Raw genomic sequence first — 23070 nt, forward strand, 5'->3', positions numbered from 1 at the left:
TACAAGCCTCAGATTGGGAACAAAAACATCAAGCAGAAGCATGTTTTTATTAGCTGCTTGTTCTAGAGTTAACTGTATAACCTGAAACTGTGCTGGTAGATCCTGAGGTGGGTCACTCCAAAGCCACTGAATTTTGTTACTTGCACACTGTTCACTTGGGGCAGGGGGAGCAGGAACCGACACAAGCAAAACAAAACCAACAAAATCCCTAAACAAAAAGCTAACAAATCAAACCAAAACAAAAAAAAGAACACCAGAACAAAAAAAAATCTCAAGACATGGCTTGTTCCCTTTTTCATTCCTTGCATATTCATACCTATCTGCTCTTCATCTGGGATGCCCATGATCTTCATTGCCTCCATGGTCTCCTGAAACATGTCCTTGTCCTGCTGGCCCGGGATGGTAACATGCCCATTGGAAAGGAAGCGGTATTTGTTGTAAGGCTCCAGCAGCAGGTCATCTTAGGAAAGAATTGAGAAAGAAGTTGCTATGGATTTTTTTTTAAACAGACAACAAGCTACCACCAACATCAAATTTCTGACTCGCATATGCTACCAGCTCCTGGATGAATCTAGGATTAAGCTCAGTTTTTCTTCAGGCTGGACATTTAATATATTTTAGATAAACACAGAGTTTTTCTGTGTTATTTCTTGCTATTCCTTCCTCTGGCCTACTCCACCAAAGCAGCGCCACTCATCATTAGGTCCTAAATCTGTCAATAGTAGGGATTAACTTGAAAGTAAATCTGTCTTTAATTTCAATACCTCATTTGTTTCAAGTCAGATAAAAGTTCATATATGAATTCTTGAAACAGTAGCAGCTATGAGAAAATCCTCTCCTTGTGTCATTCCTGCAGATCCATTTGCAGCTCTTGCACAACACAGACCCACATTACCACGCTGAGGTATTAAAACAAGGTGTGCTGGGATGCCAGACTGCTAGAGGTGCTCAGAGGCTTGCAGATTTGCTCCACTCAGTTACACACCGAGTGCATCACAGCAGGACCATTCCTGCACCAGAATGGTTTACATCATGCAAGACTAGACTAAACATGGGACAGCAATTTAGATAAGGAAGGGCGTAGAGTCATTGCTGGCAGGGAGACAAGTGCAGGAAGGAACCAGAGCAGCAAGTTTTCAGGAACTGAGAAGTGCAGGGGGAGGACAGATGGATGTATAAGTGTATGAAAGAGGTGGAGGAGAGCTGACCATATCCAAAAGGCAGAGAAGTAGGAACTGTGAAGGAACAGGTCTTTGTCTACAAGTGTTCTGAACCCTCTGTTGTTGCAGCTATGGCATTCCCTCACCACAACACAATCATACTTACTCTTCAAATGCTCCCCTGCCCCAGAGAGCAGGTAGTAAAAGATGTGGAAGGTTCTCTCCTCTTTGGCCTGGCGAATTGCACGTGACTTCTCCAGCAGATCTTCAGAGAGTCAAGGCCCATGACAGGACATACAAATCCCTTCCTACTCTATGGTAGGAGAAAAAACTACCTGATGTTCTCTTCATACCAATTCACAGGGGTATTGACTTAGCAATCGTTATCAGTCAATAACCCATTGAGCTTCTGGTCTCAGTTCTGCCAGCCTCTGAATGATGACTATGGTAAGAGAGACTTAATTGGTAAGAAACATAAAATCTGATGCTATCAATCCCCACCTGCCTTGGAAAGAAGCAAGAATGACTTATGAAATTCCATACCTATTCATATTGCTGCAGTTTATGCTTGCATTTCACCTCTTAAGATTCAAATTCATTCATTAACTCAGAAAAGGTCTGCACCATGATCACAAAGGTCACAAAATACTACTGAGGAAAGAGGAATGATCTTGATAGCAGAAATTTAGAGTGCTTCCAACTGCTTTCTCAACCTAAGTCAGTGGTGATGAGACTGCTAGGTACCATTCCTGACACCTCTAGAGCCTTGAACCTTTCAAGGGGTTACAGAAAGGATACAGGTTTCAATGTTGGCTCCAACAATGTAGCCGTTGACATCAAAGTTGATTCTGATAAATTTGCCCTAAGAGGAAGACAATAGCATTAAAATTAGTATTCTTTGTGTTTGGTAACAACAGTAAACAACAGAGGTAAACCTTCTCTTTTTAATCCAGGAAAGGAAACTCCAAACAAGTCAGGCAGGTTTTAGGCAAAGCATAAGGTCAGCCAATACGCAATGTCTAGTGATCACAACAGCAACTGAACAAGAAAAGACACCAAGCACTTACAGACACTTCTATCATTGTGACAGCCAACAACTCACACTCACTTCTGTTTCAACCTAGATTTCCCACAACCAGGGTCCCTTGAATTTCATGTTACACTACCCTGACAGTTCCATTCCTTTCAGTATTAGTTTCAACCATTTTAATTTGGTTTTGCTCCAGCTCTGCCAACTGCCTCTCAGATGCTGTCCATTGTTCTCCAGAACAAGCAAAATAAAAGACGAGTATTTGCTCTCCAGGATAAAACCAACTGTAATGATTACAAAAAAAAAATCAGCACAGATGATCCTGGTACAGGATCTGGTTTCTTCATTCCAGAGATCTAAAAGACCTATTTTTGATAATTCACCAAATGAAATTAATTTCCCAGATTAATTTTTAAAAAGTCACTCAGTTACTCTATCTCTGATAGGAATTCACCCAAAAACAGAACATTGGAAAGTGTAAAATACACTTTGGATGCACTTTTTGAATACACTCATGACATAATAATACTCACAAATCTTGAGGAGTTGTCATTCTTCACTGTCTTGGCATTTCCAAAGGCCTCCAGGATGGGATTAGCCTGGAGCAACTGTCTCTCCAGTTCTCCCTAGAGAGAAATCCAAAATTAATAAAGTAGGTAGTGGTTCACAGCATTAACCTTGGGTCAAACCAGCGCTGCAGTTTCAATTCACACTAGTTTGGCATCTGTTGCAGAGAAGCCATATTAAACCTTAGGAGATGATCGCTTAAACCTTCAAAGGAGACTCATTAGTTATCTGGGTTAAACAGAAACATTCATAAATAAGCCTCATTCCCTTCCTCCCAGTGTGTCTTTCTGTTAGCAAGAAGCCCTTCAAAGTCACTTGGCTGTAACATCCCGCAGGCTTCCCAGGGACAAAGTGAAAACCATACCAGCATCCAAGACCAGGCCCTCATCCCAGAAGTGTACTGCCACAGAGCCTGCAACAGTGAGGCAAATCCTATCTTGCTACTAAAAGACAGCTCTGAACACTGCTACTAGTAGGTTAAGAAGTTAGTCTGAAAAAAATATAATGTTTTGTAAAAACCGAACACAAAATGCTTGCACTTTTATAAGGAGTCTACATCTTACAAAGTACAAACAAGCAAAAATCTCCTTTGTAAGGAGGAACACACAAAAAAGAGAATTAGTGGTATCCCACAAACTGCATGATTGCTTGCAGTCTGCTGCCATATTCACACACTCCTCCCCTCAAGGAATACAAAGTGCTGGAATTGTAGAAAAGAAATTCAGAACTTTTATCTCTGCCCAATACTGGGCCATTGCAGCATATACACCTTTCCCTGCAGGCCCTACATGTATCCCTAGCACTTTTGAAAAATTACTTGTCCTCTGTGCTAAAAGCATGGCGTTCTCTGTATTTCAAGATCAACTAAAAAGCTTCTGGAGACACAAAATTACAGTTTAGATTAATGTTTCTCTTTTTAGCAGTTATCAGTAAGTACTCAAGACTGCCTGTGCATAACAGATGTAAATGAAGTTTGATTTGTGAGGAACGGAATTTATGGGGAAACTATTTAAGGTTACTTCTAAAGGAAAATTGTTCCCATTTGTTCTCAAAGACAGATTACTTCTTACACAGTGTCTCTAAAAATACAGGCAATAAAAAAAGGAGGAAGATATATGAGAAATTGTACAATGAACTACAAGTCTTTATTTTTTACTTCCACGATCACTTCACTTCATGCTTGCAAAGTGCAAGGCCAAACAAGACCCCCAGCCCTGGTGGAACTGCACATACACAGAAGGGGCAGCTGCTGCAAACACCTCCATTCACTGTCAAGTATATGTAACAAGGGGCTTAGCCCTGGTAGGAGAATCTGAGCTGGGACATCATCTGTCTCACAACAGACCCAGCGTCTGGCATTGCAAGGAAAAAAACCTTGAAACTAGGGTTCAGTCCTTGAAACTGTGTGGTGGTCACATTTCCCCTTGTGTTCTGCCACACGTACTGAAGTTGGAATGCTCTTTGCTCACACCATTTCTCTTCCCCACCCTGCAGTGAAGCCCTAGGCCTCTGTTTCTAACTGCAATTTATTCCTATTCAAGTGAAAGGTGACAGCAACACAGCACTTAAACCCAACTAAATGGAACAAGGAGGGAAAAGAAATCAGGCCTTGACATCAAATCTATTTTAATTATTTGGCTATAAATAAAACTGAGGCCATAGTAGCTACACAAAGACGGGAAGTTTATGCAAATCCACATATAATAGACCTTACTGTAACTTAGTACCTCAGGAAAAAGTGTCATTAGTTTCAAGTAGGTGTGGGTAAATTGTAGTTTAGAGGTGATTAGGTCTCTTGAAACACCAAGGTAGCAATATGCATAGAAAATGACAGCTTGGCCTCACAGCAATATGAAGCATTTTCCTTTCCTGGGGAAAGGAAAATGCTGAAGAGTTGGTCAAATCACTGAGCTCTCCTGATTTGCCTCAGCACCGTGACAAAGTGGGAAAATCCAAGTTCTCAGCATGCCACAGTAACAGCACATAGGACTAAGTGTCTGCAATTACCATACCCATTCCTCACTGCATGCTGTCTTTGTTTAAAAGGCAATTCCATTATGTTTAAAAATTTTTAATAAGTTTTTGGGTGGAGTTTGTTGGGGATTTTTTACTTTAAATTTTGATGATCACCTTTCACTGATGGAAGATACTTCATTATTCTTATGTAATAGGTAATTTTGCAAAGCAAAACCATTACAAGACAGAGCTGTCCAAGCTTTCTAAAAATCCTAAGGTACCCATCATTAAGATGCTGCCAATTTCCTGGCACTTGTAATTGCCATTCCTTGACCTGAAACAAATTTGTTTAACACTTGGCATGCATTTGAAGTATGTGCAATATTCCTCATGAAAACAGCAGCAGAAAAAGCCACTGGGTCTGTTAGCCTGTGGTTGGCAGTTCCTAACACTCTTCAGTATGCTTTCTACTGCTCTGAAATTACAAGACAAATTTAAAGCAACTAAAATCCTTGACATCTACCTTGCACTGAATTTTTTTTCATCTCATACATTTTTGAAATATTTTTTAAGCAAGATAGAAGTCTTTCCAGCTATTAATTCTTCAGAAAGTAAAGTATGGAGAAAGGCATCCAGAAATAATTTCTACCTTTAACAGTATACAATTAAAAAAAAAAAACTATGGGGGGTGGTGTTTGGGCTGTTTGGTTTGTTGGAGTTCGTTGTTTTGTTTTTTACACATTAGGGATTTGCTTTTGTATTCTTCTCTGCAGTCATGTGAGAGATTATCAAATAACTAAATCCCAACACCAGTGGCTGCATGGGGGAAGGAGAAGGATCATCCATAACCAAAGTTTCGTTACAAATATTTAAATATCAGCTACTATTGCCCACGGATTTCCTGCAAACACTCACATCTTGAAAAATCATTACATGATTTAATAAGACAGTAAAGAAGCTGAGATTAAACATGGAAAAACACTGACTTCAACTTCTATAAATAGAAGTTTTAATAAATGAAAAAAAAAAAAAGTTTCTATCATTAGATTCAGTACACCCCCTGCAAAAGGAGCCTTAATGTGCATAGAAGTCACACCATGCAGCTAGAAGCTTATTTAGCTGAATATACTAATGCACTGGGAATGGTGGAATGCACCACTACCTCCAAAACAAGTGAGCTAAAGAATATGTTTTATAAAACTGATTTTGCCCTGGCATTTGGAAAAAGACCAGTTTACATCCAAAAGTTCATAATAAAGAAAGTACCACTACTTTCTATAATATCCTTTGTTTAGTTCTGTGCCTAAAGACAAAAATCTTCCATGACCAGTATACCTGAGATCCTCAGAAAATTAAATGTATTCATCTTCATAAGTTCCTATATTCTGATTCCAAGTTTGCACCATAAAGAAGTGATGCAGAGCACTCACTGCTGATTAACAAAGGCTTCAGCTCTAAATCCCCTCTGGTAAGGTCAGTTTAGTAACAAAACACGGGGAGCAGGACTTTTTGGAAAAAAAAATCAAAACTTGGGGGAAAAAATCAAATATCAAGCTTCGACAAATCACCAACCAGTCCAACTTAGGACTGTTTTATTCTCCTGAGCAGATTGTCTGTCCTGCTTCAGCAGTTCAGATTTTACTCATGGACAAGCAGTGGAAGAATACTTAACTCAACCCCATGATTCTATTTTCCACACTTAAAAAAACTAAAAAGAAGAATGTTTCTAAATACAGCTACTGACAGACCATGGAAAAAGCCTTCATATGTCTGAAATTTTGGCACATAGAACGTTGGGTTTTTTTGGTAGAATTCCAGAAGTTAGTTACTACTATGTGCATGCACACACACAGTGTGCCAGCATGCAGAAATGCCTTCTTATTTATATACTCTACATGCATTAGACATGCCTACACATTAAGTTGCTACAGGAAAACTCTTATGTAGAGATGCAGTGGACACATCTAGCACTTGGCTTTCATTAATAAACATTTCCAACGTGTTCAGATCCGGCTAACAAGCCCACAGTCCTAAAACTCCCTGGCTAAATACTTAACTACATCAATATTACTAGGAACATCACACACACTATATGCTTAAGAGGCTAGGAAAGCCTTGTCCAGTCCTATAGTCCTGATGGAATACTTCTAAGATGGTATGTGTCTGGGAAAATCCTGCAAGAAAAACTTTAAAGGCAAACTAGTATTGAGCACAGAACACAAGTATTCTTGATATCACTACAGTCTCCAACTGAACATCCTTACAAAAAGATTACTGTGCACCACACAAAAAAAAATAAAAATTGTGAATTGTCTATGGATTTGTTTTAGCTGCAGAAAGTGATATTGGTGTGGAGTGAAAAGCCGCTCAAAAAAATCACACAATGGGACAGAAAATGCATTCCTGGTGCAGAACGTGCAGTAAACGTGCAGCTCACCTACGAGGATACAACTGAAGAATTCGGCAATAGTCCATCGGGGGAGAGGGAGGGGAAAAAAATATAAGTGAGACATCTTTAAAGTCCTCCCACCATCATCACCACCCTCCTCTCATGTGCTGCTAACACTTGGTTTCCCCCCTTTTAATGTTTTCCTACAATTTTTCAGTTTTCAGCTGATGTCCACTAGCCTATCATTGTATTCTCCAGTTCTGAGACAGTACATGTAATGGCCAGACCTAATCTATAATGGCACAGAAGAAAGGAGACAACTCCCCCACAAAAGGATCAGTTTTAAACCACCTATACTGGTTATAAGCAATACAACCATGTGAAAAGATCAGTACAGATGATGCATTTACAGCAGTTCTTACCCATGCATTTGCCAATGAATCCAAGGGGGTGTGGATGAGTTTATGCCCACTGTAGATCCACCGAATTCAAAGGAGTTATGGCTTTGAACAGTGTTCCCTGACTCGCAATTTTTGACAGACTTGTTGTTTCATAGTTCACTGACCTCCTCAATCCCCTGACAGATGTTACCATCTAAGCTTGTACTGAGCAATATGTCTTTTACCAACATCAGCCAATACATATTTAATGTCCAAAGTCTGCAGAGCAATAAAACATCATTAAACCTAGGTCTTACCTGGTCTTTTTTGGACTTGTGCGAGGAAGCAACATGAGCCAGATACTGAATAACCTTCTTGGTGTTCTCTGTTTTACCAGCTCCTGATTCACCTCTGAAAAGAAAATCTGCAAGTTATCAACAAACAAGATGTAAGGGGACGTTATCATATTTCTAATCCCAAAAGGGCTACTGACATCCTTAACTGCATTCTGGCCATTACAGCACCTCCCTTAAAACCAAGGGAAAAAAAGCTGGGCTGCAGCTGGACTGCAACATGGAAGGCAATAAAGAACAGTGCTTTCTAGTCACTTGGATACAGAGACTGTCAAAGTGGCTGAGGAATAGCTTGGAGGCTGCTGTAGAGGTTGGGGTGAAAGGTAATGAAGTAAATCTTTCAAACGGAAGCCTCCTGACTGCAAGAAGAAACGTACCAATTCCTTAAGCATGGCTGAGGGCAAATCAATTTTACTGTGTCTAGAAGACAAACTGCTGCATCAAGAGTATCTGTTACTCCATTAGCCTCATCAGTATGCATGCACTTAAACATAACAGCTGCATCAAATCTGAAGGATCACTCCAAGCCTTTTCCATTGACAAAGCTGTGTTTCTTCAGTAGTTTGAGCACAAGGGGCTGTTTCAAAGCCACCCTTCCTCCATTTATTACAAAAATTATTTTGCAGAAGGAATTATATATTGGAGGAACTGTAGTGGAACTTTCCTTGACTCTCCATTATTACCTAATTCTGTAATTCCACTTCCAGTACTTAAAATTAAGAGAGTCCTTCCTTTTTACAAAAATGTAAAAACACAAACTTTGACATGCAGACTGACAATTGGAATTACTCACGTGCAAAGGATGGACTGATCCTCTCGATCTAGAAGAAATTTTAAAAGAGTAGTCAGACTAGAACTCTAAAAGAAAATTTCTCTGACAGAATGAAATCAACACCAAAGACACCAGGAAATAGTAAACAGTGACAAATATCCTCAGAATCACAGCCAAGTAACCCCCTCTCTGGCAAGACACCCACCTCCTACCATATGCCAAAGTATAATGGCATCACAGCAATTTAGTTTTCTTCATCCAGAAAGAATATTATTTGCATTACAATTTTTCTACAAACACTAAAGAAGTCTCCTACTGAATGTTTCTTTACCACACGGCTACAGTGTGATGTGTATCTACTTGTTCTTCAGCCCCTATTGCAGTAGGCTCATACTGACTTACAAAAGTTATCAGCAGAGCAGTGAAAATGGAAGAGGTAGGGGGAAAGTGGGACAGCAACTGTTACAAATCCCAAAGTGCCAAAGATTCACATCAAACAGATGCTTTCAGACCAAAACAAACACTGAAGCTCAGTGACAAAATATTTGTTACTTATTTTGTACAGACTGGACCCAAAAACTGGAAGACTGAGCAGCAGCCTACATCCTATACAGCTGATTGTTTGTGGCTTCATCCCCTATTGTATTAACACAGCAGTTGGTAACAACAGAAACCTTTTCTTTTCTATGTTGACATACCAGCAGACTTATTAATGCCTGTGTTCAATTCCCAGCTGTGGATATCTTTCCAGTTACAGAACTTAATTCACCCAGCCCATTCACTACTATCTTCTCCCACATCTTTAACCTCCTGCCAGCATTCACTTCATTATGCACAATCCTGACCAGTCCTCCCATCATGCCTTCATCCCACAGCTCCTGCACACACTCCGCCTATTCTGCCCTGTTTCACTTCCTACCCCTGCCCTCCACCCTGTGCCCACCTACCTCCACCCAGATTCCATCCCATTCCTTCATACCACCAGGAATGAGCTGGGAGCACTAGGAAGACTGGAGAGTGCCTGTGCCTACACCAGAACAGCCTCAAGCAGCTTGTAGCCATCACAGGGACAGTGAAACACAGAACAGGTGGGCACAGAAAGTCATTGATTGACAGCCCACAAGAGCCACTGGGGCACTCAGAACACAAACTGTGACACCAAACTCAAAATCCCCATTAGGCTGGGAGGCTTTTTGGTTTGCTATTAGGTGTTTGTTTATTTTTAAATCAAGACCAGAGGACTCACAGATTATTTAGTCTGAGAAGCTCAGTAACACTGCAGCAGTTAGATGTCATTCAGGCATTGCCACTTCCTTTTTCCACTCATTGCACTGGACTAACATCTACTCTCTAAAGAGAGAGAAAGCAAGCCCCAAACATCCATGAGAGTATGCAATTCACTGGATCTCTCTAATAATTTTTTTCATTGTTAGTGACATCCATTATGTTTGTGTGACTGTCTCCACATTTTAGCTACTGGTTCTTTTAATTCTTTTTCCCTGTAGCTTAGAGAAACCAAGAATGCTCAGTATTCTTCCCACCAGACAGTGCTTAGATGATATAATTAAGTCAGCATTCAAGTTGTTTTGTGCAAGATAAAGAGATTGAGCTGTAATTAGAGAAGGCTTTCCAGTCTGATAGATCTCAAGTACCTGAAACCTTTTCTATACCCTTAAATACTGCTGCTGCAAGCACATTTAGCATTCCAGTACTAGCATCCTGAATGCCACATGAATCAAGAAAAATCTCCCATACACACAGTTTAAAAAGAGAGAAGTATATCTAGCCTTTGCACATATTTTTGTGGAATAATGAAAGCTGACAAACCTAACAGGTTTGAGATTCCATCTTAAAATATTCTGAAGCCGATAATGGAAGCATTAAGCTCACATGCTAAGTATATGCAGCTCCTGCTCTTAAGCATCTTTACTGGAAACTGACTGTATGTAGATGAGTACAAAAAATGAGAGGAAAATAATCTGCTTTTTTTCCTGTTAAAACTTAGATTACCTGCCATTACCCTGCTAATACTGTTCTCAGAAAGAGCTGATCAACCCCAAGCCTGGAAGAAAGCAAGTAGAAGAAAATCACCACTCAAACAATTTTGGCCTGGCAAATTCTTAAGCCTTCAAAACTAGATAGTGCAGTTTTATTTAAATTGCATATTCATTTTTTCAAGTGCTGAATTTATTCACTGCCTTTGAGATATACACCCCTTTTGCTGAAAGCCAGGCCAATAATAGATGTTAGCCAGCCCCAAAGGCCTCACACATTTAAGGTTCCCAGTGGGTCAAGGGCTCAGCAGGCACATGCCAGCCCTCTGCATGACTGGGCACTTTGAGGGTGGATCAGGGGAATAACTAATGACTCATTTATGGATTGCCTAAGGAAATGTATTCTTCAGTAGTACAACACCTGAGTACAATTCTGCACCACAAAGCAGCTATGTGAAAGGACAAGACTGTGCCTCTGAATAACACCTGACTTTCAAAAGCTTGAATAAATACAAGCAGTTCACTTGTCCAGAAAAGGTTATGCTCACATTCAGGTACTACAGAGGCTCTTCTAAGAAGCATATTTGAGAGAAAGAAAAAAAAATTAAAAAGGCAATTCTAAATAAGGTGGTCCTTATTGCTAGTAACCAGCTCTGACCTTGGAATTATGAGCTGGGGCTTCTCAAACAGGCTGTGGAGCCCCAGGCACTTGAATAGCACCTGCCTTCCCATTTCCATCCTAGAGATGATCCAGCAAAAGAATACCCATAAGCAGACAGATAAACTGACTGTTCAACAGAAAAAGAGATTATCAACATCAGATAATAACACCAAGCAGTTCTTTGGCACTGAACACTCCTTGATCATGCCAAGTTTTCTCCTACTTGATTGAGAAGTTCTTTCCAGCCTTGTTCCAGTAAGGCAAGATAGCCACAGCACCCTGGATTGACCCTAAGGAGTCCCAAAGGCAACTACAGGATTTTTCCCCACCCTAACACAGAGCATGGTGTTGAAAGGTGGTCAGGCAGGAAAAGTCACAGACAGTGTTTGAAATCCTCTTGGCATGAAGCTTTCCTCCCCCAACATACTTTCCTGGTGGCCCACTGCAGCTGCCTTAGTCACCTCTGCTTTAAGTCAGCAGGATCCTACCTGCGAGTGCAGGCAAGTCTCCGGGAGCACGGGAGCACGCAGACACTGCCATAAAAGGCAACATTCCTGTTTGCAATCCGGGGGAAATTCTTTCCCAGGACTGCAAAGCAGCAGTCATTGGGATAGCTGGAATTCTTCTAATTGTGTATAGACAGACAACTCAAATAATGTGTTGAGCAACAGGAAACTGGAGCCGACCAAAGGGGCAAAGAGCTAACGCATAAAAAGCATAACTCTTAGATACTCTTCAAATTAAGAACAGTTTCGAGTGCCAATATTTGTTCTCCATATGACACTGACTTGTGCCATCATGAATCAGAATTCAGTTGTCCAGCCAAGAGGCCACCTCCCCCCTCCTTTTTTTTTTTTTTCCAAATGATCATTCAACATGGGCATACTGCACTACTTCAGTCAGCACTTGCCTTTACTTCATTGTCAGTTGTGCAAGCAACCTATTCAGCAAAAGAGAATGTGCTGGGTACCATAAACTCAGTTGCTTATAATAACATAATCAAGAAACATCTGATTAAAAGAAATCTGCACCTGGTTTTCAGTTCTAAACAGAGTCACTTATTAAAAACAATCCAGAATAACAACTCATTAGTTAATTATAGCAACAGTTCTGTATTTCAAACCAGCTGACAAGGAAAGCTTTTTATCTAGGCTCTTCTTCAGCTCTCATCACCATAGCATTCAAGTGATCACAAGACACAGCCGCCTCAAACATCCAGAAATTCAGGAAGTAAAATATCCTTCAAATTTAAACTGTACAGCAGTATGGTATAATAAGACCAGTAGATTAATTTTACTATGTAAAAAACCCCATAATACGTAACTTATTCTTGACCAAGAATAAAAGACTGCATTTGAGACTGCTCGCTGGTTTAGCATACTCTAAAAACCTAATTAAACCAAAATTGGTTTTCACAAGAGAGACATCTTTTTACATAGTAAGTGCTCAACCAAATATACTATTGCAAAACAACGAGTGTGAATGAATGCTGAACTGCTGTGGTCAAATACATTGGCATAATTAATAATTTAATACAGCTCCAAAGTCTCAAATTTTGTTTTTAAATGTTTTGGCATGGGAGAAGAAAAACGTTAGAAGGCTAGAAGAGAATGTGCAATTTAAGCTCCTCATCTCAGTTACAGAACATCCTACCAGGCCTTTATCACCCACTTCCTCTGCATGAGTGACTCTCATTTCAAGCCTGTTCATCTCCATAAAAGGAGAAGTAATATAGCATTCACACAATGGTGACATCACCTCTGCAGCTAAGAGGAAGTGGAGCTGAAAGGCAAAGGCTTGGCTTGCAGTCCCCTGCCTATAGCTGACTCATTAAGGCTAAAAGCTTAACCATAGCTCATGGTACCACCCACTCTGAACCACAGCGTCTGGCAGGCCGGGGCAGCCCAGCCCCGCTCCCGTTACTGCTCCCAGCCCAGCGCCCGCAGCCCGGCCAGGGGCTACACAGCTGGCCTAAAGCAGGAATTGCTCTTAAACGCATCTAAGTGCTTCAAACACGCAGTGCTTCCAGCTCTTTACTGCCTCCTCAAAATGCTCTTCCAACATCAACATAATTTTACATCCCATGTCCTTTCCTCAGGGCTCTTAAGGCAGGAGGAGCCCCAGGGACCTGACACACTGTGCTCCGCAGTGGGAACAACCCCACTGGCGTCAGACCCAATCAAGCAGGTTCACTGTGGTGCCTTAACCTACATGCTGGCTTGAACGGGATCAGAAACACTCCAGGGGAACACCAGAACAGAGCCCCAGAACCTGTTTTTGCACTGTCATTTAAAGAACCTATTATAGGGAAGTCTCAAAATGCTAACAGCTATCAGCAAGTACAAAAAGAAAGAGAAAAGAGAAATCAAATGAAGGAGAAACATAGCATATCCAAGACAGCTCTCAACAATACAGCTTCAAGACGTTTGAAAAAAAAAAAAAAGAGAAAAGAAATCACTTGAGTTTGCAGGAATACTGCAGTGCCAAGATTCAGCTCTGCATTAGCTGAAGTTTGAAAACAGTCACAAGGAGAAAAGTAAATTTCATTTTTCAAAATGAAATATATCCTACGGGCTCAAATGGAAATATTTATTCCCCTAAGACATTTTTGGACTAGAGCCCACATCTCCCCTTCTCTAGAGCTCCTGAACTGAACCCGGAGATAGCAGAAAACAAGTTGTAAGCTGTAATTTTAGGTTATGCAAATGTTTATGAAGTTCTGACAGAAAAGAAAAACTAGTATACAGCCTGCAAAAAGCTCAGGCAGCTCATGGTACTAAAACAGTGAACTGGAGGGAGACTGACAGCAGGGGCTGAACCATTACATAAGTGACTGCCAGAGAAATCCTGCTCTGGTCCACAGGAATGAAGAAAAATGGGTGTGGTAACTACTAAAAAACAAGTGGGCAACCGGACTCTTTTTTAGCTCCTTGTTCTCATGTAAACCACATCTCAAGACACAGATTTTTAGAATTGGATTTAGAAATTTCGAGTAATTCAAAGCATGTAAACATTTCTTAAGGAAATTTAAAACAATGTACATACTTTCTTGCCATTTGCACCAAAACAAATATCCTCCATAACTAGCATCCAAATTTCATGTTGCCCTTTGCATGAGAAATTTGGACAAATCTGGGAAACACACTTCTGAAACCACAAGTTTTATTCTTCTGGGTTTAAGTGGAAATAGAACTTGACCTTTACATGCAACTTGAAAGGGACTTGAGTGCCTCTACATAACCTGGTCTCAAGTGAGAAGCACTGACAGAATATTATATAGAAAAGAAAGATGCATTTTGGGGTAGGGCATTATATAGTGCAGCATAGCAGCCCAATGCTAAGAAGCAAGCTGAGAAATTACTTGGAAGCAAGAAAGTGCAGAAGTGTTCTGCTAGCTAGGAAACTTAGAGAACTATGCAAACATTTAAGCATTACAAACAAAACACTTGAAGGTCTATATTCTACAGGAGCAGATCTAGAGGACTGTCTTTTGTGAAAATCACACATGGTCTCAAGGTGAGTGTGAGGATCTACAAAGCAAGTGATTTGTCTTCCAACACCTAACACTGCGGTTCCTCACTTAATGTAACAAGGTGTCACTAAAAGATCACCAAGGTACTGTGCTTCAGATTTTTTTCTTTGAAACACCAAACCCAGAGACTACCTAACTCCCAAGTGAACACCAGCATAGTTCTGGAGGTACAGGTCCCTTTGCCGACTAATCCATCAAGGTCAAGGAGGGTTTAATCATTGCTCAGTGATTTTCATAGTTTTGTTAGGTGAAACATTAGGAGCTCTCCAATAACGTGGAGAAAATCAGCTAAGAAAAGAGACTGAATATATTCATTAGCTATGTGCTGTCTATTCCCTCTCCTACCTATCATCTTAGTTGAACAGGTCTAACCTTTGTAGACCAGAATCACCATACTGACCTCACCTATTACAGAAGCTTCAGATACTTTTCAGGGCATTGAAACAGATACCATGTTCCAGATACCAATGAAATTTACATCTTCTATCACTATCTGACACAGAAAATTCTCTATGTGTGTTCCAAATAGACAAACAGGTGCTGTTTAACAGCTTTAAAATATGCTTTTCTAAATTGAGGCCCTGGAGACTCTGAATTGAGGTAAAGAATGTATCTCTTCAGTATACATCAGCTGCATTAGAATAATGATTTGTTTGCTCAAGACACCACTCCACTTGCAGGCACTGTGCTTCAATCATTAGCACCAGAAGAAGAATTCCTCTGAATGCAGATCTGTTCCCAGGTTACCCAGGGAACAGAAACATTAAGACAAATTGTTGTTTTCTCTAAAAGCAAAAATGTTACATTTTTGAAAGTTCTGTTCTTGAAGCACAGGAAGTTTCTCCAGGTAACATGTATTCATCTCATTTCTGAGAGTCACAGTCTTGGGTCTGAGGAAAAAAAAGGAAAAAAACCCAATACCAACAAACAACCCACTCTGAACATGCCCTTCACCATTTTATTTCTTCAAGAAAGTACTTCTGGGGAAAATTAACAAAAAGCAATATAATCTCTTGGAATATCTAAGTGCCCTGACACTTCTGCCAATGAAGTAACCAGAAGATACAAAAAGACCAAGCTCACCCACAGTACATCAGAACAGATGCCTGAAAAGGGTTAAAGCAGTTTGTGGATTAGCAGAGGTTGGAACAAAACTCTCATCTTCCTCTCCCTTCCTGATGAACCATCTCTTTGAAAGCCCTGCTTATTCAAGTGCCATAAATTGACCGAAAATCAACAACAACAACAAAAAAAATCTGAGTCCAAATCAATTAACAGGCAAAGCTTTTCCACACTGTCAGTTTAAGAGATAACTATACCCTGTGCTGACAGAAGTCAGAGTCAAGTCAGCTTGCTATCCTTCTCCAGGCCATGAAGGATTCCCAGTCTTCAGGGCTCTGAAAGTAACCTAGGGAAGGCAGCCTAATCCTAAATGCCTCTGGCTCATGTGGAGCACCCGACCCTTTCATCTTCTATTCTCTGTACAGATTCCTGCCATACCACTGGCTGCTGCACCAAACCTCCCCCACGCTGAGCAAAACCCAGAAAGTGGAATAGGAATGTTGCTTTCCATTCCCCTCGAGGCTAGCCAGGGCCAGAGACACTGCAACAACCTACTACTCACCCTCACTCCCAGTAGCAGACATTGGAATGCTACTGCTACCCTTTGAAACAAGGAAATAAGGCAATAAATAACCCTAAAACAATCTCTACAGGTCTTGTAGCACACACAGGTAACTGTGAAACCACACAAAAAAATCTTTCCAAACCTAGTTAAACAGATCAAGGCAGGTAAGTTCAAAAGCTAACTGGGAATGATATTCATATCAACAAGCATTACAAAAAGTCTGCAACAAGGTTTCTAAAACTAGGCAAAGAAGAGCTGGGGTAAGCCTCTAGACTGTCAGTATTGCTGAGAACACAGCATAGCTAGAATTGTTCTGGGAAAGGTAAACACTCCAGCAGACCTCATAGCAACTTTCCCATGCTTGGAAAACTGGCAGGGCTGCCATTCTTCAGCTCTGTACAACAAAGCAAGTCAAGTCTGGGGTTTCCAAGTCTCAGACATCATCCAAGAGGTGGTCTGACAGACACATCGCCTCTTTTCAACAGGAAAGAAAACACCCACATAGATTAATCACTACCTCTGAACCACCATCAGACCAAAGAAGGTCACCTGTCCCCTGATGTAGAATTGCAGCTGTTTGGGTATCTTCGGTCACACACTGATATATACCTGGCAGGGACGAAGGATAAGATGCAGGCACACGCACTTTGAAGTGGTTTAACTGTTGACTGTAAGGGAAAAGAACTTCAGTCTCCTCACAACACTGCCAAAGAAACTGTTTCTGATTCTATGTAGACAAGATTTCTTTCTAGGGAACAGTAACTTTGGTACAGCTCAGTTAATAGCCTGTTTAACAAAAATACAACTTAGTGCTTGAGCTAACAAGGAGCAGGCAATGGAGGGAAGGAAGCAATAAAAGAAGGAAAAGTGCAATGAGGTTTATGGACAACATTCTGCCATGTAAAATATAGGTGGAGCATCTATTCTTGACCATATCATGGCAGATCCAGTCTCTCTCTAAGGGAAGTGAGATCCTTTAGAGGTGCAGGTTCACAAGTTTTTATCTTCCGGATGCAGCATTCATTTCAGAGTAACACACCAGCAGTATGGCTGCATTTCTCAAGACCTGCCACATCTCCAGCAAACTGCCACCAACACCCTCCCACCAGTCCACTTCAGCAGGTCTGTGTACTCACCCCTCTCCATCCCAGGCTTTTATAAATATAGATCAACTGATCCATCATATTAGCTCACCCCTGTGCTCTGACCTGCATGGCACCACACTTAAACAACCTTTATCAGCTTTCCCCACAGCAAGTTTGTTGGAAGACACTAACACAGGTTGATGGGTGGAGATTTTCTCTCTTTTCCACTCTGGGAACCTGTATCATTATAGTCCTCTTATGCTTGGAGGTACAAGTGGTAGCAAGGGCAGGTGAAAAGCAGAACTCAAACTGAGACTAATGAGAATTTTAAAGCATGATTTTATTATATCTGGACTTTGCTCAAAAATGTGATGCTAGTGACAAGACTTAGGAAGAACAAACACCTTAGTCATTTCTAGACATCAAAAAATAAAGGAGTAGTAACATTCACTCAGGCACACCAAATCAAACTGTCCATTACACCCTTTAAACCTTAAAAAGTATGCCTACTCATAAAACCCAGGTAACAAACAGGAAGAAAAGCACAAAATACCTCCACACCTGAACCTCTCCAAGCATCACAGACACCACAACTGACTTTGTGAAAAACCTCCACTCAGAACCAGGGATCTGCACAATGCATTCAGAGTTCCATATTTAGAACTCCTCAAGTGATAAACAGGTAGCAGATAATAGCCACAGCTCTCTGATTCTCAGTTGTATGATGTGGAGTGAAATAGGTCTATCCACTTGCTTTCTTTTATTCCATGAAAAGGCAACAGATGTACTTAATATTTCCTGATAGTGAGTTTTATCAACAAAGTAAGAATATAACCAAACAAGTCCTGACAGTAAAGCTACCACTGACCATCATACTTCAAAACATAGGTTATACTAAGCTTGATCCCCCCAGCCAGAATGTGCAATTGGATTTTAGCTGGCTTTGTTAAAAGCCTCTATCAAACAGTACACATCCCTGCCCACCTACAGCTACATCAATTCATAGGCTCATCACTGAGATGGAAAATTTGCTACCTCAGTTCTCCTTGCCTGCTTCTCTGAACCCCATGTATTCACACCAGCCTGTACTTTATGTCAAATTTAGCTCTCACAAGACTTTTTGTATAGTTCTTCAATCCACTACAGCAGGAGAGAGCTATTCACCTGAACACAAAAGCTGGTACCAAGTAGTGTCTGTAAGCAAGGACAATAATGCCTTTTGATAGCAGTGAGTTGTTGTTCTCCTACAGTGTTTTGACTGCAGCCTTGATTTGTGATTTCAACAAGAGTCATTATCTCAGTCAGCACTCACCTTGCATCATACTCCTGTAGGCTGTGTCTGTGATGGCATAGATATGAGGGGGCATTTCATGTCTCTTTTTGCCTTTGTACATCTCCACTATTTCTTCTGAGTATATGGGCAGGTTCTTGTAAGGATTGATTACCACGCAGAACAGGCCTGAGTAGGTCTGGAAAGAAAACACCCCAGCAAACAGACGGAAATTAAAAATGTTATATACTTGCATATTTTAACAGTACATGACTTGAAAAAAACAAACAAACCAAACAGTGCTTTTTTAATTACTTCTTCCAGTGATGCCATGTGGAATGCTTCCCACTAAACAATATTAGAATCTGAGGAACAGCCCAAGTACTCTCACCTTGACCAGTACTCAACTCTTCCAAGTGTCCACCAAACACCTACTGAGCCATTAGTAATACTGATATCACTGATCTGCTCCCCAGATAATTAACAGTCCACTAGGACTGGCTTTTCCTCCTTTCAAAGTAAGTGCCATTTCATGATAGAATATAGGTGCTTAGCTTCAAAATGCATACATTTTGTGTTCTGTCTCATGCTTAATATCCATTTATCTAGAAAATGATCACTAAACAAAATAGAACCTCAAGCCAAAATAGTTACTAAAAGAAAAATAAGACCAGCCTGCTCCTGAGAGGCTTCCAAGGCCACTAGACCATGCCAAAGGCAGTGCCATCCTGTTCTGAAAGGAAAGTTGGATTAGATGGCCTCCTGAAGACCCCCCAAGCCTGAACACTTTCATGATTTGTAATGTAGCAAGTGGGACTAGATTCTAGTGGGACTAGAACTAGATTCAAATTGTAAGATCAGCAATGTATCATATGTTCAGTATGTATGTTTAGAATGCTCAGTATTGTTCCAAACCAGTCAAAATAGAAAAAAATTCTAAAAGAAGTCAGCGATATATGCCAAAGTTTGCTTCTAATTCATATAAAATGGTTAATTCATCATCTATGACAGCAAACTGCCATTTCTCAATTGGTTTCCACTGGCTTAAATTGCACAGTTCTGAGGGAATACAACTGTCAAAACAGTTCCAATGAAAATATTAAGCTTCTTAAAAAAAAACCCACGAACCCAAACTTTGAGATCTGAGTACCTGAAAAAAAAAACAAAAAACACAACAACAATTTTTTTACTTGCAAAGGGAATAAGAAGAGCAGAGGCTTCTTAGATATTTCCTAGACATTCTAAGAATAGCATTCCAAGCCCTGCTCCTGGGGCTTAGTGCTATCCTAGCTCCCTGTCAACTTTAGAAGCAGCTGTTTGGAACATCTGGAGATGAGCAGCTTCCTACAGTAACTTGCAGCGCTACCAGAAGAGAGTACATTTGGCACTTTTTATTTCTATTGCCAAGATCTCTTCTATTGTTTGCTCAATGAAAAAAGAGTGCTTTGGAGTGGTAGAGAGTTCTCCACAAGGAGCACAGAGAGTACTTAATCAGATTTAGCTCCTTAGCTAAAGGTAAGGATTAGACTGCAGTGATCAGAAGGGTGAAAATAGCATCTACTACACAGTTTGTGGTAGCAGATGCAGTTTATGTCCAATCTTTCTACATGCTGGCTTAACACTAAGTAACAAGTCCACTGTTATATGCAGCAGATTCAGATATAGATTCAGACAGAAGTCCTCCAGGAAGTGAGTTTTTCATTGATGTTTAAGGTTTCTTTTCCACATCCCAGTAAAAACAATCAAGATATGTTTCCAGGCCTACTCTTTTTTTTCCCCTCCCTTTTTTTTCCATTAATTTTTTAAAATATTTGAGGACTATTTGAATGGCTTACAGAAAATACTAAATGTCATTCCAAAGTGGAAAACTATGAAAGTTGGCTAAAAACTTTTTGGCATAGTACTTCTAAAGTTCCAGGAAGCTAAGCTTCTAGTCAGGTTAGGTTTCAGGTGGTGCCTGAAGAGAGCAGTTTAAGGAGTTTACAGCAACCAAGCCAGCAATGTCAGTTCCTGCTGCCTCAGTTTTAGTTCTCCATCAAGTCTGACAGCACTTGCAGAGCACAGAATAAAAGCTGGAAGTCTGCATGATGCTTTCCTGACCTTTGACTACACCAGTGGAACACAGAGTAGGACAAAGAGACAGAAATGGGTCAATGCAAGAGCAGCATGTTCACAAGGAAGGCAGAGCTTTCTTAGCTGTGTATGTGTGACTCCTCATGGCTGTGACTGCTGATAGATTAGAATGGTTGCTTTTCCTGTAAGTACAGTTCATGTCTAAAGCCACCCTATGGATGAGAGCAGCAGTTTAGAAAAGGGAACACATTAATTTCACTCAGAGTGATGAAACCATGAGGCAAGTATGCAAGAAGAAGCTACCACCTTCTTCCAGCATTCTGCTTGCCAGGAGAAATACCTAAGGGAAGTTTCCAGGCAGTAAAACGACCTCAGCTGTGTGAAGGGATATTTTTGTCTAATAAAGCCAGGCAACTAATTATGGCTGGGATAAAAAACTGAGTAAGACCACCATGTCATGACTGCTGGTTGAGGTAACTGACAGTTTCATATAGGAAGCAAGTTTTAGTTGTATGTAAAAGCAGAAGCTGCCAGCCCTACCACAGAGAAGAGTTATCTTCATCTTACTGAAGTACAAATAAAGACTCATATGCATAAATCCCTGAATTGAACCCAAGGTTCCAATTCAAAGGCTCATCTATTATAAGCATAGCTGGCTTGGAAATCTGTACTTTGTCTCAGACATTACTATCTCAAAATAGAATTCTGGCATTACCTTTCACCAACTATTTCAAGTGACACACATGCCAAACTGGAACTAGTTTTATTTTTTTAACTGGTAAACTAACTCTGAGGAGTTGAAAGGACCATCTGCTGCAAGGCACAAAGCTGACAGCATCAGAAAATTTATTTTCCAGTAACAGTTAACTTCAATAAAATAACTGGAACATGTAAGATTGAGTTTTGAGTTTCACACTGAATACAAACAAAGCAGTTCAGGTAAGCAAAAATAACTCACAAAAGCTGAAAATGATCTTTTGATAAAGGATTCCCAATAGAAAGGGTTAATATGAAAGCCAGTCTCTTAGCAAGTCACCTCAGTGCAGAAGCAATCCACACATGGAAATAGCAAAATGGTGTTTGGATCAAGCTCTTAGTTCTTGAATTGTCTGTCACTCCTCACTCAAAATTTGCCTGCAATTACCAGCAATAAGATTTCCCCCTTTGTATTACAGGATGAAAAGACAGAAAAATAAAGATAAATAAAAAGGCAAAAAGATAATAACTTATAAAAACACATAGCCTTGCCGCCAAATAAGAAAGAAAGGAGAAGAACAGAACTGAACTATGCCTGCAATCTTTCCAGACGCATTTCTGCTGGAGATGCACTGCGTCTACTCCCTTTCTTCAAGCGGATTAATGATCAACCAACAGCCACTCCAATGAAAGTATTTTAAGCCTTCCCATAAATCTCCTGACTTGCTGAGAACTGCTGACAGGTGAGATCAGTCCATTTCACAAGTGCACAGGAACACAGTTTTGGCAAGACTCAGATTCTGTAATAGAGAAACACTATGCAAGGTTTGCTTGGGTGAAGGGTGTGGGGATTTTTTACAAAAAAATCTCACAATCTTTTCACAATCCAATTAGAAGAACTCAATTTATTAGTCACAGGCCATGTCTGAAATTTCAGATGGTATCTTGCAAGATATGTGAAATAGGCCATTGCACAGCATGCAACAGACCTTGAGATACTGCTGAATTATTTTCAACAATTATTATATAATGTAGCAATATTTCCTACTCTAAAAATGTTACATGGATCTTGCATATCCTATTTCATCTGAATACTAAGAGTTTTCCATCTGAGAGTAGATTTTGACCAATAGTGGAAGGAGTTGTTAACTACAAAAATAATAAACTACATAAACCTCCAATCACATTAGCTCTCAAATTTTGACATCAGACTGTGGAAATCAGACTAAATTTGTACTGGCCTTGCATCTTTCAGATAGTCTCTGATAGTTTCTCCAAGAGTCATTTGTATGCCTTCATGCCACTCCAGAAGAGCAGACACAGCACTAGTAAGTCATGGGTTTCTCCCTTGTGTTCTCCCTAGTCCTGTTTTAACCAATCACTGCACACAAATTTTACATTATCACTGAGTTTAACAACTCATTCTATAACTGCAGAGTATTAATATATAACTAATATATAATTAATATAACTGCAGAAGCTAGCATGACCAACATCTGCTTGCTAAACATAGGCAACATGAAGG

At 40.3% G+C, this 23070-nt stretch overlaps 1 protein-coding gene across 1 annotated transcript in view; it reads right to left on the reverse strand.

Moving 5' to 3' along the window:
• The window catches only part of MYH9 (myosin heavy chain 9), a 70274-nt gene that overhangs the window by 30604 nt on the left and 16600 nt on the right, over window positions 1-23070 (reverse strand). The window contains exons 3-9 of the mRNA XM_058022030.1: window positions 18819-18975; window positions 8629-8656; window positions 7800-7893; window positions 2724-2816; window positions 1959-2022; window positions 1327-1425; window positions 317-460 (exon numbers count right to left, since the gene is read on the reverse strand). Of these exons, the coding sequence (XP_057878013.1) occupies window positions 317-460; window positions 1327-1425; window positions 1959-2022; window positions 2724-2816; window positions 7800-7893; window positions 8629-8656; window positions 18819-18975 (679 nt within the window). The remainder of the gene's footprint in view (window positions 1-316; window positions 461-1326; window positions 1426-1958; window positions 2023-2723; window positions 2817-7799; window positions 7894-8628; window positions 8657-18818; window positions 18976-23070) is intronic.

The sequence above is a fragment of the Melospiza georgiana genome, chromosome 4 (genome assembly GCF_028018845.1).
Source record: "Melospiza georgiana isolate bMelGeo1 chromosome 4, bMelGeo1.pri, whole genome shotgun sequence".
Classification (NCBI taxonomy): Eukaryota; Metazoa; Chordata; class Aves; order Passeriformes; family Passerellidae; genus Melospiza; species Melospiza georgiana.